The sequence below is a fragment of the Atractosteus spatula genome, chromosome 19 (assembly GCF_055471065.1).
Source record: "Atractosteus spatula isolate fAtrSpa1 chromosome 19, fAtrSpa1.hap1, whole genome shotgun sequence".
Lineage (NCBI taxonomy): Eukaryota > Metazoa > Chordata > Actinopteri > Semionotiformes > Lepisosteidae > Atractosteus > Atractosteus spatula.
Genome location: NC_142724.1, coordinates 15432872 through 15449858, shown reverse-complemented (window position 1 = coordinate 15449858; position 16987 = coordinate 15432872). Strand labels below are relative to the sequence as shown.

Genomic DNA, 16987 nt, shown 5'->3' with positions numbered 1-16987 from the left:
AATTAACTGAGCATCTGGGCAAGGAGGAGAATGGTGAGGAATGCCACTGTGAAGTGTGAGTGTAAAGTGTCACTGTGAGTTCAATGACTGAGAGAAAAGGAGTCAACAATAACAATCACAACACAATACCGCGCAAAGCAGTGTAAAAAACTCTCCTTAAATCCTGCATGGAGTCTGCAACAAAGCACATAGTGTAAACATGGCAAAATGTGGTCAGACATGACAAAACTCGATCTTATGGTCCAAGTGTCCAAGTGTTATGGCTTCACAAAAACCCAATATACGGTATTACATTTCTCAGTCACAGATTCCTATTGTAAATTCTGCCAATACTGTCAATTCTACACAATCATTCCTATTGTCAAGCATGGCAGTGGCACCATCTTGTTATACTGTAGTTCTGCTTCTCTTCATCAGAGACTGGGAAGCTTGTTAATACTGATGTGAACATAAATAGAGTGAAGTACTGACTTTGATTATAGGGAAACGTGTTGAATTAATCGAATTAGTTTACCCGAACACCGGGACAAAAATTAAAAAATTTAACAGGATAAAGATCTATACTGGAGTGGCTTAAGAATAAGAAAGTGAATATCCTTTAGTGTCCCAGTACAAGTCCTGACTTGAATCATCAAGTCATGAATCAAGTCAAGTCGCCTATCATGAATCTGTAGAGTGGATAACAGCTGTCCAAGATACTAGAAAGCATGAGTATATCTGACAAGACAAATAGGCAAAAAGTCCATCATTTGTGTAAAGTTGGTTGAGACTTTCCCAGAAAGAAGACCAGCCTGGAAAACAGTAGTTGAGAGAAACAAGTTTCATTAGTCAGGAAATCTAAGAAAGTGACAAATTGAACCTGGTAATCACTGTTCATTCAGTGGACAGTGAAAGAAACAACTCTGTGAAAAGCTGCAATATTAATAGATGAAACAGATTGCTTGTGTCTAGTTATTCATGTCATGACCACTAACCGGCCCAGACCAACTCCGAAGAGGTCTAATCAGTCCCAGCAGCTGGGGGATAATTACAAACGCCGCCGCACGTGTTAATTCTCTTCAGACGTCTTACCGTGCGGCAGGCTGCATTATTTAAGCCGCCCTTACCCGCAATACACTGCTCGGTATTGAGTTCTCCACCTGTGGCTCTACCTAGCGTTACTTTCCCTTTGCTTTATTGGATTTTCTGACCTCTTCGTTTTGCCTTCGGACTTTGCTTCTCGTCTCGCCCCGTGGATTGTTTACTACCCGTAACTATTTTCTGGTATCGATCCTGTTGCTCTTGTTCCGACCTCGTACCTGTCTCTCGTTCTGGATTGTTCGCCACCAGTGCCTTTTACGGATCTCGACCTACTGTACCTTTCGCCTTCAGATAACGACCCAGCTCCTGGATAGCTCCGTCCGCCTACTCACCGCCCCAGGAATCCGGCATCTGCATCGGATCCTTTTTTCATCGCAACCCAGTCTCGTTACAATTCATTGGTTAGTGTATTACTGTCTGATCTCATTGGTTAATTATTTTTTTCACAGAAGGTGATTAGTAGTTGAAAAGCTCTTTCGGTTGCTTGGAAATTCAACGGGTTGCTTGGCAGTTCATCAGATCATAAGAGAGTACCATGAGGTGATATAAATCCATTGATGGAGTCCTAACTAAAGTTCAGGAGAAATGAAGGCAGCCAAACTAATTAGGCGCACCTGGTGCAACTTTCACCAGCTTTCAAGCCAAGTTTTTGCTAAATTCAATAAACGATTCTACCATCACACAAACTTTGGCTGCTGTCATTCCTCGTGAAATGTCATAATGAGTTATTGAATTTCCTATTAGTTTTTGCAGAAACAGTGCTACACAACATTTATTAATATTTTTTAAATTTGCATCAGATCATTCACTTAGTTGCAGTTTTTAGTTTAGCACGTAAGCATGCCCTTAATAAAAGTCTCCGGAGAGTCCCACAGATCCGTAACAAAGGAAATATGAGTGGACTAATTACTCACAGTAGGACTTCTATAACGAGATAGCTTTTATATCTACTGCCATCATGCTTGTTGATGAGGTGTCCAGGCCATGATGTTTTTCCATTTAAAATGGAGGGAACTGCAATGAGTTTAAGGTACAGAGTGGAAAACGGCACTGACTGGGAAGAGTTGCTGCTCCTGGTTGATTGTTTTGTTAATTTATTTAGTTTTTGCAGCTCTTCACTTTCATAGAATTGTTTCATCCTGGAAAAAAACTATCGGTGACTTTCAGTGACCCCTGATGCACTCAAGTAATTTCCACATCTAAACACCTTTAACATTATACACAAAAATAATGTGAATAACACATTAATTGCAAAAGAAGACATATTATGGTCCTCTTAATCTTGGTGCATATATTGATATCATTTATATCATTCAATGCTGGTGAAATGGTGAAATTGTTGAATATCTGAAATTCAAAATATAGATTGTTCTTTGGCTAAATGCTTATAAAGACTACGTTTTATGTTAGTTGATATTTTATGTTAGTAAAATACTTATTATAAAGAGATTTATTTTCATGCTGTTCACAATTAACTTCAGCTTATCTGTTTTCTTCACTACTCCGCTATACAGTACAAAATTAATCTCCATTATATTTATAATATAAATACATTGTTCACACACTGTTAACACACACAATTCAATCAACATAAGGAGAAATTAATATCAAAATGAATAAAAATATGACAAATCACCAGGCACTGGAGCAGGACTGAAGCAACACTTAGAGTGACAATGAGGCAAATTACCACCTATTATTGTCAAGCATTGCCTCCTTTGAGTGATATCTGTTGGGCTGACTTACAGTGTGACAATCCTCTGAGTGTTGATGGTCTTGGCACACCGCTGAGAGCTACCAGAGGCTAGGACAGGCAAGTTTACTAAATCAAAGGGGTCAATGCTCACTATTTATGTTCTTATTGAGGGAGATTTGAGAAATTTGAAAGAAGTATTTAATATATTCTCTAAACCCTCACACCAAGGTAATTTCCTATTCTGAAGCTGGCTGGTGAGTTTGTCATTGAGTACAGAGGAAATGTGTCAGCATTGGGAGATGGAATCTTGATTATTATATTTTAACAACAGATAAGACAAAGAAAAGCCAAGTAACAATAGCCTCTGTGAGCGTAATGATAAAAGAGGGACGAAAATGGATCTTTGATTAATCCTAGATCTGCAGGGCGGAAATCAAAGCCATTCTACATTCTCAGCACAGATTGTTTGGCTCTTTTAATCTACAGGGGTGTTTTTTTAAGACTGTAATTGTCCATATTCCTTAAAATACAAATGACTAAAAGGTCATAATTATTTGTTATTATGAATCATCATGTTCTATGACAAGTCTTAGAAGAACAAATCAATTGACTTCCATTCCATGCATGTCTTCCCTATATGACGACCAATTAACATGATACGTTCTGTGACCGGAGAACTGGAGACTCAAAGTCACTTGCTTTGTAATGTGGTGGATTATTTAATATGCCGCTAAACCCCTGTAAAGTATTACATAAAATTAAATAAACATATTTAACATATTAATATATAAATATAAAAATCCTGATATACTGTATAAAAAGTAGTTGAATACAAAGTAGTTTACATTTGGAAGGTAGGAGGAGGGTTGTATTGTATTTGAGCTATTGCACAATAGCCTACTCAAGGTTAAGTCACTTGCTTACTTGTGTCCTGCACTTGTGAGGACTGCATTCCCTCAACAGAACCGTAATTTTCATACATAACAGTTTGTGTGGTCAGTGCTGTATGTGCGTATACTGTAGATCCTATTCGTATGTAGTTGTGTAGCAATATGGGATGGTGATTAGACGGCTATCAAAAAATGTATGGCTATTCTGAATTTGAATGTGTGTCTGAATATGTCTTTTTACAAATATGGGAAACTACAGTCTGCATTTTACTAATGCAGGAAATGTGTCTAATGTGTCTTAAATGCTTTGGGGAGTTCAGGTACATACACAAATATGCCTAACAAATCAACAAGGATATTATACTTGATTTGTAAGAAACACAGATTTGAAGATGATAATACAGACAGACAAGACAGTAACTTTTAGACCAGAAAGGTTTTAATGCCTGTCACAGCCACAGACATCAAGCGGACAAATGCACAATTTTGTACTTTAGTCGATTTACAGAATGTACAACACAAGCCTTGGCTAAAATAAAAGTAAATAACATTTTTTACTTACAAATAGACAAAATTGGTCATAATCTGAAATCACTAAAGGCTCCTCAAAGAAACATTCCCATTTCAATAGTTCTGTAGTAGTGGCTTTAAATCAAGGTCAGGACTTCTGTAACACTTATTAATATAATAACTGGTTAAACTTTATGACAGACACTAGTTGCCACAGGATTCATATTCACAAAAAATATAATATTTTTAAAATAATTTATATACAGTGCTTCTATTGCTTCTTCGCTCTTTTTAACAGCTTTAAAGAAACAGTATGCTCTTAAGCTAATTTGTAGAGATGCTGCCATGGATATATTTTAGGGACTTAACCATAAAATAGGTACAAAATGTTGAAAATGTACTATCTTTTAGTAAAAAAATGACCAAAAAACTCTTACTTTTGAAAGTTTAAAAAATGGATTGTGAGAGCAGTAATATAAATAATTGTATCCACTGTCTAGTTTACTGAAGGAGAGGGTGATGGCTGGGTTAAATGTCACTTTATAAAATATTCACATATGCTTAATGCTTCCCTCTCTAAGAGTAACATTCATTAACAGCTGCAGGACACAGCAGGGAGATACGTTTTTGAGATTTGTTTTTTTAGTAGGGACAAGGTAGGTTGGATCCATATTCAAAGACAGATTTTCTATTTCACTGTTGAGTGGTGGAATTCTAAACTGGAGATGTTGTTACAAAATACCCAGTGTTACTAGAGTAAGGTTACCACGCTTAGATAAAAGTGCAAAGAAATGTCTCATTTATTTTCATCTAGAGTTTATGCAGCAAGATCATTGTATAGTATTGTTTAAAATTTGTCCTGATTCCACACATCAAAATTGTATTGGCTATGTTTGCAACACCACTGTAAATCCAGCTGAAATCTGCTTCCTTATCCTTTTCCCTCTCTCCTATTGCTGTTAACATATAAATGCAAATGAAGGTTATTTGTTGCAAAGCTTGGTTAGAAATTTGTGGACCTGCTGTATATATTTGTACATACTTCATCTATCATTGAAGTGAAACTACCATTGTGGGCAGCGTCATTACACAGCAGATCAACCCCTGAGTGGAATTTAGCCAAAACAATGGTACTCTTTCAAATTGTAATGGGATCTTTAATGACCTACAGTAGCAGTTATGACTTCAGTTTGATCTTCCTCAGCAGATCTCACCTGAAGCACCATACCTCCTACAACAAAATGTCCCTGGACACTATATTGTACCAGCACTGAAATGCTGGTACAATGGGAAGAGCACCCTGGTCAACCAGCATCACTTACAGCAGTAACCTGGTTTTTAGAGAACTGAACTGACAAGGACCAGCTTTCCTTAGCTTCTGAGATCTGACAAGTTTAGGCTCGAAGGTAAAGTGGTATTCATGCTTTTGCACCAAATAGCTAATATAATACTGTACAATATTCTTTGATTTTGTGATTTTTTTAATCCAGCCTTTATTAAGATGTACTGTAACACTCACTGCACTGTGCATGTGAACAACCAATTGGCTAAATATGTTTTTTAGCAACACTGCAAGGTCAATACTTAGCTTCCTCCTGCAGAAATAGATCTACAATCAGGTGTTAGAAAAAAACACTTTCTCTGATTGTGTGGCTAGCTGAAGAAAGCACTTTGAAGGGAGCTACTAATTTTGTTTTGAGTTGGATTCTAAAAGTTTCACCAACCTCATTTTTGGAACTTCAATGATGAATTTACTATTGGGTGTTTTCAGTTTAACCATGGTTTTATCACAGTGAAGGAAACCACAGCAACCACAGGGAAATTGTGAAAAATCAATGGAATTTTTACCAGCATTATATTGAAAAGGCTACATCTCTAAAAGAAAGTGCATAGCAATTTGCACTATGCACTATTGTTGCAGTTACAGAACAGAAACTGGGGGAATGGATTTGCAGTTCACTGGTTACATTTTGTACAGCAGCAGTGTTCAGCTATCATCCTTGATAGACATGGCACAGCCTGATGCTCAAATAAAATGTTTATGAACTGGACCCAGCTCTAATGAAGTATGTTAATTAACACGATACCGTTTAAGATACTGAAAGGTGCCTCTGCAGTCAACAATGCTGAGATCTTCACACTCGAGGTCTACAGGCTTAAAAAACACTTTAAACATGAATGGAAACATACAGAACTCCAGACTCCAGCATCGGCTCTCTCATGAGCTTTAGAATTCTCAGTCAGCTTCTCTTTTCTGCTCGGGGACAGACATTAAAATCTTCTGGCAGAATAAGGTGAAAATTTCTGTGACAAAAGAGAGAGAAAATGACACCTCTATAGTAACCCATTCTCAGCACCTCTACTGAAATGTCAGTCAGTTTCTTCTATCTGTGAGATGATCACTGAATCCTGAATGCACATATCCAATTACCTTTTCATGTAGCATAGCAGACCCTTCACAAAATTCTGTCATCTGAAGGGATTTTGTCATTTTTATCTTTGTTAATTTGCAGTGGTTTAAATCCATTCATTTATTCTAATATACTGTTTATCAGATCTAAAAGACAACAATTATGAGAGTCATGAAATGCACACTTGTGCCCCTAACCAATGCACCAGAATTGGGGAAACATGTTCTATATTTATTGGACAATAATTCCATTTGCACAATGAGGTGCCTAAATCCTGTAGCTACTGAAGCTATGCTACTGGAAGTGAAACAGGACAGCAGATGAGTCACTCCCTGGAACTCCTAGTTACTGTCAAAGGGAGGTGGATTTGAGAGGTGATTGGAGATTGTTTAAGAAATGGCAGATTAATCTAAGGTGCAACTACATGAACAACACATTTGGTCTTTCAAAGAAGCAAACCAAGGGAAGAGAACATTGCAGCTGTATTTCCTGTCCACACGATATGTGAAGGTATCTAGGACTCACCTATGACCTTTTCTATGACATGAGGCTTCTTCCACTTGTATCCCAGGAAATAAAAGGGAACACCAGTCAGAATGATACCCATTCCAATCAGGCACTCGAAAGGAGCTGCCCAGAATGAGACAGCAATCATGAAGACACAGCCCAGGACAAACACCAATGGCACCACTACGATTATCTGAGAACAGACGAAATCAAAAGAAGAAAATCTGTCACGTTCCTCAGACTGTGAAGCAAACTCCATACACATTTTTGTTTTTCTTCATAAGATGAGAAAAACTCTGTTGATGAATTTTACCATTGCCTTCACATTCCAGTATGCTTTCATTTTAATAAAGAGTTTTGGATTATATTTTAAAGTCTTGGGTTGAATGGAAAAAAACTTTAAAATATTTTAATATTGCATAACAAACTATATACAGTAGGTGGGCATAGCATTGCTAAAAAACTGTTTTCATTATTCATGTCAAATACAATGAAATACTTGTTACTTGAGTTTTTCATAATTCAATACATTTAACAACGACAAAGTTAAACTGTATTTGGAATTGAAGTGTTGACTGTGAAACAAAGCAAAATAAGGCTTAATTATTCTTAGATAAATCATGTGTCAACTTTGCCGATAGTTTCCCCACAGTGAACAGTTAGAACACTCACCTTGACAGGCCTGTTCAGTTCAGGTTTCTTCCAGCGCAGCCAAATCATCCCAGCAATGGCCATACCCACACACAGCCAGGTGAAGAAGCTGAAGAGGTTGATAACTGAGAAGATGTCATCTGAGCAGGCATACAACATGGACAAGAAACACTGTGTAGAGAAATATGGAAAAAAGGAAGGTGACAATGACAATTCTCAGAACAGTTTTTATTTTTCTAAAGGAGCCCACACATTTCATATTACACATTATGCCACATTAAGTTATAGAGACACTAAGAATACTGCTGTATAAAGACGAGTGTTATTCTTAGAATACTAAGACAGTTCTTACCACTTCCCTTCCCTCTTGCTCTTATCATTATCATTCACATAAACTAGCCTATGTGTATCATCTCTTAAGGGGCACTACTGTTCATCTTTCCAACTATACTTCTTCCATAGCACCTGCACTGTGTTAAACTGGACACCAACAGCACGGTGGAACTAAAAATGTTGCACCTGCTCCTGGAGTAATAGAATTTTATAATGACTTCCTGTTATCAAATAGACCTCCAATGTGTCACCGGCACCCTACTGTCTATAGGCTCATGAATCGTATTGGATTCAGCATGGCTCTGCAAATCATGTCCTGTCATCATTACTCTCACTACTCTGTCCTCTTTCACTCAGTCCTACTGTATATCCATAGCTCACACTCACACTTTCATATGAATACTTTAATCTCTGCAGATTATGAACCTTCTCAGACTTTCCACCTGGGTTTCCATTTGTAATCAATCCTTTCAAAACTTCAGGGCCTTAGAATACATGTATTTTGTAAGCCATACTAATTGATATTAGGGTGTTTGTGTACTCATTTCTTGCTAATAAGTAAGCTGCGTGCATTTCCCACTTGTTACATACCTGAGTAATTGGGCATCTGCATTCCTTGTGTCACCACAATTGCTAGAACTGTGAACCTCTCTTAAGGAGATCTAAGAGTTGCACAGACATGGCCATAAAACCATTTGGCGATGAACAAAGCAGACCTGGTGATTCTTAAGTCAAGAGAAGAGATTCCCCAGCACCAGAGAAAAGGTCATAAATCTGGAGTCACTACTTAGCATGGAATGCAAGGACGAACTTTTGTAAAGCTTCAGTTTCAAGAAACTGTGCAACCATATCTTAAAATCATCCAAATATATACAGTATCCTATATACCACGGAGACCATATTTGACCACTCTGTTGATATTAAATGAAGATGTCCTATGGTTATACTCAAAATAAACATAACAAACTGCATTAAACCTCAAGATGGTCAAAAGCCCATATATATCACTTTTTGGTCTTAATTGCAAGTTATAACAAAACACATGAAATGGGCAGAATTATGACTGCAACAAGCATTATTGAAAATGTTGATAATAAAACAGGTTATTCTGATCCATTCACATCGATTGAGGGTCCAGGTGGAAACTTGGAAAACTGAGTCACCCCTCTAGTGGGGAAATGTAGTACAACCTTCTCTCATTGCTTGTATAGAAAATCAGAATTTTGACTCAATAAATCCTTCATCCTTCATTCCTTATTGGTAAAAGACTGCAGTACTGAAAAACTGGATGTGATGCCACATCACATACTACATTCTTTTACAAAAGGGTAAACTCAAATTTATTTAAAATTTAATCCATCTAAAATACAATTTAAGGCATCACTTCACTAATTAGTGAGCTATGCTTGTTTGATATCAACTAAATAGGCCAAACATGAGAAGTTCAGAAATATATAAATATTAAACCTGTGTGTATTACTTAGAAAGACGTTATGAGTTTTCCCAAATTCTGAACATTTTATCCTGTCTCTCTAGATAGAGGCAATACTCCTGCAGGAGAGGTACAGAAATCACAGATTTGAATTGGCCAACCAGAACCCTGGCAGAGGGTTTGTTTGAGGCTAATTCAAGGCTAATAAATAGGGAAAGCCAAAAACCACAATTTGGAAGTTAGGTCCAGGAAGTTACACCTGGGAGGACAAGAGGATTGGAAGTTTGAAAGATTACATCAAGTTAAGCCTAAGAGGACTGGACATCAAAACCCAAGGAAGACAGACAAAGGAGAAGAAGTAGCAAAGAGCTCAACTGGACATGGGAAGCAAAGTCCGATACACTGCTCCAACCTCTAGCCAGCAGCCCATCTACTTGTAGTCCACTGCTCCTGAGCAGAGTCACAGCACTCCTTGGCCAACAAATCCCCACGGATCAGGTGATGCCTGCTTCCCCGCTATCCATGACATGAACAATACACACCAAGCTTTCTAGACTGCATACTTCCTAAAGAAATAGTTTGCATTTATGTACCTGGGTTCAATCTTTGCTAATGATAGAGTGAGATAAAATGTTTATCTTGAAGGAATTTAATGTAACATGATGACTTTTGCCTCGAATTAGAATTAGAGTTTATTAACACTGTTCTATGCCTTTGCAACTTGCACTTTTTCTAATATTTCTAATATTTCCGACCATTTCTTTATCTCTTTTCATAAGCCTTTTATTTGTACTATTTCATCCTAATAAACTTGTCTATTTTAATAAAACAAATCAGTCTGTTTTTAATTCATGCAAATCAACCTCACTTCTATCTTGAATTCAGGTTGTTAAGAATTGTGCTAATTATCACATTTGCTCTACTGTGTTTCAGCGAACATGGTCATGTTCTCTTGTTGTTTCAATAACTTCTAGGACACATGGTATGGGTCTTGAGTTCGAAAGTGTTTATAACAGGGTCTAAAGTTTGGTCACATCTGCTATTCCCCCATATACATACAGAATATAGTTTCAGGCAACCCTCCTAAACCATCTGATTTACAATTTCCAACGCTGGTTTTTCCATTTTCCAGAAATCACAGTATTGCTTCCTCTGCATACTGAAACACTTTTTCAAATCATATTTCTCCAGAGCACTGCGGCCTCCTCTTTCATTCATTCAGTGAGTATCTGCAATCTTTTCAAAAACTCCCTTTTCTTGCTACTGATTACACTAATCTCAGACAGACAGCCATCACATGTGAACCACTATTCATCAACAATTCTGTCAGTTAGTGACTTGCTGCTGTGTCTTACACCACCTTGACAAAACATTGACAAAGCAGACTTCAGCACCAGCTGTTGCTGGATATTTCCTGGTGCAGCTTCACTGCTCATCAAGGCATCACAATTGGAGCTTTTCATTTCGTTGTTATTCTGAACTTTAAAAATTTACAAATTCACTATAAGCATGTTTACCATTTCAATTAATAATTTTGTCTAAGTATTAAGGGGTCTTCATTCCTTCCCCTTGCTCAAAACCTTCCTAAGAGCAAAATGTTTACAACAGTTTACAACCTCTTTGAAATGTTACTACGTATTCTTACTACTTTCTATAACCCTTGTACATTCAATCTGCTAACCATAGCCTCATTCATAGTCTTAGATTCCTTAACTTAACTTAAGTTCTGCTTCAAAATTATGAGATATGTTTTGCCTCTTTTTGGGGTTCTGAAAGCCCCCTCATTATGGGTAGGTGATGATGGCTATAATGAATATGGTTGTTCTCCTCAACCAGGTGAGTATTGCCAAAAATGATTACTAATCTGAACCTCCCTTCTTCCCTTTTTTAAATATGTCTGAATTATTAAAATAGAGTTTGAAATAAATGTCCTGTATGAAGTCAAACTTTATTATCACCCACTTCTGCCTACCTGCATATAAACATGCTGTTTTAAATTTACCCAGTTGCATGTTTCGTAACCTTCCCTCCACTCCATCTTCACCCTTACAGAAGCTCCTTCATTAAAGAGAGGGCTTCAATAACTTTGTTTTATGCACAAATAGGCATTCTCCTCAGCCAGGCACTTTATGCCAGTAAAGTTCACTAATTCAAATCATGCATCTTATGGTGTTATTTAAAACCATACGTAGAGAGGACTTAAAAATACTTGTTAGCTGCCCACAACTTTTTCCTAGGACCCATCCCTCTACCCCAGCTTCACCATTGAAGCAACTCCCTGGTTCATTCCTCTTAAATAAGGGGGGTTGTGACAACTCCAACCTTTAACCGAGATAATCTTTTACTAAATTAATTACTAAGTATTAAGTACACTGTTTCTATTCATTGGCCTGATTCATTATTATTAGAATATGATCAAACTACAGAAAATGAAGTTTTTTTCCAAACTTCCTAATGGAGTTTATAACAGTCGTTTAGGTGGGAGGTTAGATCCTAATCTTGCACTAATCTCAGAGTGTCCTAATCCTAACACTTCTGCTTGCTTTCATATGTAAATCTTGCACCCAGGAAAAAGGCAAGGCTATAGAACCCCTTTCTTCAATGAAACATATGTAAAGGAGCTGTTTTGCTTCGCTCATCTCTCTTGCATCCTCCCATATACAGTACACCCTTGCAGCAAACTCCCTCATTCAATCCTCACAATAGTAAGGGGGTTTGGGCATCTTATTATTTTGTACAGGCTGCCATTCCTTCAGGTGGGCAAGCCACACCAAATACTTAATACATATTTTATCTATCACATTCATTGGGATCTAAACAAACTACTGAAACAAGACATTAACACAAGAAAACAGGGCATTTTACACTTTAACTAAAGGAGCTGTGTATAAGAACCTGTGTTCAGCAATAGACTTCTCTGTTCATGTTTGTGTATTGAAAATGGAGGTGGCCATTTGTGATATTCCTGTGTCTAGTATCACAGAGTTTCACACTTCTACCATATACAATTACTTTGCTGTTTGCACTACTCAGGACATCGTTAAGTGTCATATGGCATTGTCATCAGGGCTCTGGAAGGTTGTGTTCAGGTCCCAGGTGAGGCTCTGTTGTTTTACCTGTGAGCCAAGTACAGTCCTCCTATTGTTCCAGTAAAATGTCCAAGTGTTTAAATGGGTAAATGTTGATTTGGTTAACTGTATTAGCCATCTAAATGAATAATAATAGTGTTTTTTTTATGTTTGTAAAAAAAAGGTGTTGTGGTAGGAGAAGAAGAACATATGTACATAGATGATATCATTCTGTATCAGTTCCAGTAGTAATGGAAGATAGAATATGGAGAAATATCTGGATATAGTATAAAGGAAAAACAGTGGGTCAAATAGTACCTCAAGATATTAAATCCAAATTTAGGTTTAGGTGGGACCACAAACCTTAATACCTTTTTCCTAAGTATTAAGGTTTTAGTGTTATAATTCCCAAAAAGTTATCAGACTCCAATAAATATAATTTTAAGGTACTGGAAAATAAACTTATATAGAAAGAGAATTTATATTGATGGAATTTGTTACCCATAACAATCATGGGAAGAGCTGAAGCCATAAAAATGAATGTTCTTCCAAGATTTGTGTTCCTTTTTCAAACATTACCAATAAATATACCTCTAAATGTTTTTAAACAATGGGATAAATTTATGAGTAGATTTATATGGAATCGGAGGAAACCAAGGGTTAGGCTTAAGATAATTAAGCAATCTAAAGAAATGGGTGGGTTGGCATTATCAAAAGCACAAATAAAACCCAGTTTGACATAGACGGATAAGGACTGGAGAGAGATGAATTAATAAAGAGAGAGACAGAAATTCAGTAGATAGAACGATCAATTACTGCAGTCCTCTTTCTGTCAAAATTAGATATGAAAAAAATGTATTCAAAATACAATACTATACAAGCATGGATTTCTGTTTGTAAAAATAAACACATACTTAATATATTTAAGGGAAATTAAAAGTGATCCAAATCTTAAACCAAATACATTAATTGACACTTTTATGTTATGAGCACATAGAGGACTGATTAGGTATCATCAAATAATCACAGATAAAGTAGTAGACTCATTTGAGAATTTATCTAAAACATTTAATTCCCCTAGTTCTCAGTTATTTTAACTATTTGCAAATTATAAGTTATATTACAAATATTCAGGGAATCAATAAAACATTTGATGAAATACATCCTTATTTTCTAGCAAAAATGTATGATGAATCTAATGTTAAGAATGTGTTTGGTAATTTATTGATAGATGAATTAAAAGTAGGAGAATTTAAAGTTCTATTCAATAGGAAAATGAGCTAAAAATGAGCTACAAACAGAATCTATTTCTAATGCTTGGAATGATACTTTTCAGAATACAAAGACAACTAATTATTGGTTTTGGAAGGAATATGCATGGAAAATTCAGATGAGATTTTTTAAAGACCCTAAATAGAACAAACACAACTGCTTGTTGGTGAAATAATGGGGAGACTAAAGTCATCACAGCCATGTTTTACTCCATGGGTGTTGTTTTCTGAAATAGATAAATAACTTCTTTAAAATAGTAAGAATAACCCCTTTAAAACAAATAACAATGGCTTAAACCATCTCAAATCAGTAAAGGACAATTACAGAAGTTTATAAAATTGAATGGATAACACATAGAATAAGGAATCAGAATAACGTTTTTGAAGATAGGAGAAAATGTGAAGGCTTAATATATTCTGAAGTGGTATTTTTTAAATAATTAAAGATAAAGGTAATAATTGTTCAATTGAATTACTACTTTATGAGTGTAAATTAAGTTTTACAACTAAAATATTTCTATAAATATAAATGTCACTCTAAGAAATAATATATAAATGAATATATTCATATATATATACGTTTTCAGATGTATTGATTATGCATTATTATAATTAATAATTCCTTATATTTATACAGTCTATATATAGCATTTTCTGGACATTCCACTCAAAACTTTTACATGTAATTTGTATTCCCCTCCACCACCAATGTGCAGCCCCACCTGGATGATGCGACATGAGCCATAGTGTGCCAGAACGCTCACCACACACCAGCTCTCAGTGTGAAGGAGAACAGAGTGATGAAGCCAGTTCAGAGATGGGGATTATTAGGAGGCCATGATTGGTAAGGGCCAATGGGAAATTTGGTCAGGATACCTGTCATGATCGTAAGCCCTTCCTCTTAAGGACGCTCTGGCTCTTCCTTGTTTGTCTTTGATTTTTTGCACCTGCCTCTGGTTCCAGCCCCCTTCTAATAAAAGCCAGACGCTCTTACCAATCTGGGTTCAGCTTTAGAAGATGGACGCCCAGAAGCCTGCCTACGAGCGAGTCCAGGAGAGCCTCGATGGCATAGGCTTCACAATGGCGTCCTGACCATCTGGGTCCAGGGCTTGGAGCGCCTGGCCCTGTTACCCATTTTTAATCCCCCGACCCTTCGCTGGATCCTGCTTCAGCTTTTAACTTCTGTCATGTCTGTCTTGGTTTGGATTACCCGGTTCTGGACTCATTTTGGACTTGTTTGCCTTGGACACGCCCCCCCGAGCACCAGCGCACCGTCGACACGCCCCCCTGTTCTTCTTCCAGCCCCGATCCTAGTCTTTTTTCCCTGTGTTTGTCTCACTCCCCTCCATATTCTGCCATCTGCATGGGGTCCTGAAAGATGCTTTGTGACAACACCGGGGTAACACCCCTACTCCCTGGGATCACCATAGAAAGTCAGGACCTTGGTTTTATTTTTTATCTGAAGGACGGCACCTTTTTTACAGTAAAGTGTCCCTGTCACTATAGTGGGGTATTAGGACCCACACAGACTGCAGGGTGAGCCCCACCTGCTGGCCCCATTAACACCTCTTCCAGCAGCAACCTTAGCTTTGAGGTCTCCCATCCAGGTACTGACCAGGCTCACACTTGGTGAACTTCAATGGGTTGCCAGCTGTTAGTTACAGGGTGATATGGCTGCTGGCCAATATATTTGTAAACCCTTCTTGTTTTGGAGGAAAGGGGATTTTTCTTTTTCTTGTGTGCGTATACAGTATTTTCTATGTTTTAACTCTATCATTTATTATTTTTATGATCATTGTGGAAAATATTGGATTGTAACAAAAATGATTGAATAACAGTGTGACTCACAGTTACGATGAGAGAAGGAACAGGTGTAAAGAGATCTGTGTGAACCAGCCCGAGCGCGGCAGGAAGGTGGCCTTCTCGAGCACCTGCATAGAACAGCCTACAACAAACACAAAGACACATCATAATGTGTGCAGGAATCCCCTTTACACCACACTGCACTGAATGACTATCAAAAGAGTAGTAATTAGTAGAATTGAATCAAACTAGTAACTGTCCATTCATTATCAGAATTCTGTTTAGGAAGGGTCCTGGCTACTCGGAGCATTAGGCAGAACTACTCTCTGAACGGGACACCAATCTATTGCAGAACATGGGACATGCAGGACAATCTAGAGATACAATTAACCTCAGGGGGTGGAAGGAAACCAGACAACCTGGAGAAAACCCTACAAAAAGTCCCTATAGGAGGCACAACAAGCCAGAATCACCCCCACAAGATCTGTTTTCTAAAGCTGCAGTACCATGCCATGCCCAAATTAATAAACTATTTCAGATACTGGGTCTGGGAATGCCAAAGATAAATTGCCATATTTTTAATAATATAAATCATAATAATAATTCCTTACACTTACATAATACTTTTCTGGACATTCCACTCAAAGTGCTTTACAGTAATGGAGAGTTCCCTCCACTACCACCAGTGTGTAGCCCTAGTGTGTGCTTAGGTTCAGTGGGTTGCCACTTGTGATTTGCAGGGTTATATGGCTGCTGAATTTTGTGTTCAACAGAATGTAGTGGTGTAGTGGTCAACAGAGAACAAAGTGTTTGGATATTTTAGGTTTTTACAGGGGAGAAATATCATGATAAAACAGAGAACACTTTTCATGTGAATCATTCATTTATCCAACACGTTTCATTAGTTAATATCTGCTTATTGTTCTTGAGCAGCTGAAATTTCCAGCTGAAAGTCTGGCCTTATTTTAACAATATATACTAAAACCAGGTCCAGTAATGTGGAAGTGTTTGTAGTGTGAGGCTGCTGGAAATTCTCACCTGGCCGAGGTAAAGAGGCTGCCATTGACCGCCCCAAAACACGACAAGCCCACAAAGACTGGAATGAGCCAAGACACCACCCCCAAATGATATTCACCAAAAATCTGCAAAAGAAACATCAGCTATATACATTGACAGAGAAACTGTGAAACATGGACAAACATAAGTCTAGTAATTTTTTAAGTCAAGGTTTTCTTTGATGTTGTTTGTTATTTACTGTTAAATCAGTTTTTTCTGACAACACATCATTCCTAAAATCAACAAGTTAAGGTCCTTGTTTAACCCATTTTTTGCACA

The 16987-nt window shown here is 37.3% G+C and overlaps 1 protein-coding gene across 1 annotated transcript in view; it reads right to left on the bottom strand.

Moving 5' to 3' along the window:
• Positions 1–4087: 4087 nt before the first annotated feature.
• LOC148818156 (large neutral amino acids transporter small subunit 1-like) overlaps positions 4088–16987 on the bottom strand; it is a 33792-nt gene continuing 20892 nt past the window's right edge. Inside the window, exons 7-11 of the mRNA XM_088937122.1 lie at positions 16691–16794; positions 15698–15794; positions 7767–7916; positions 7113–7287; positions 4088–6480 (exon numbers count right to left, since the gene is read on the bottom strand). Coding sequence (XP_088793248.1) covers positions 6413–6480; positions 7113–7287; positions 7767–7916; positions 15698–15794; positions 16691–16794 — 594 coding nt within the window. The 3' untranslated portion in view covers positions 4088–6412. The remainder of the gene's footprint in view (positions 6481–7112; positions 7288–7766; positions 7917–15697; positions 15795–16690; positions 16795–16987) is intronic.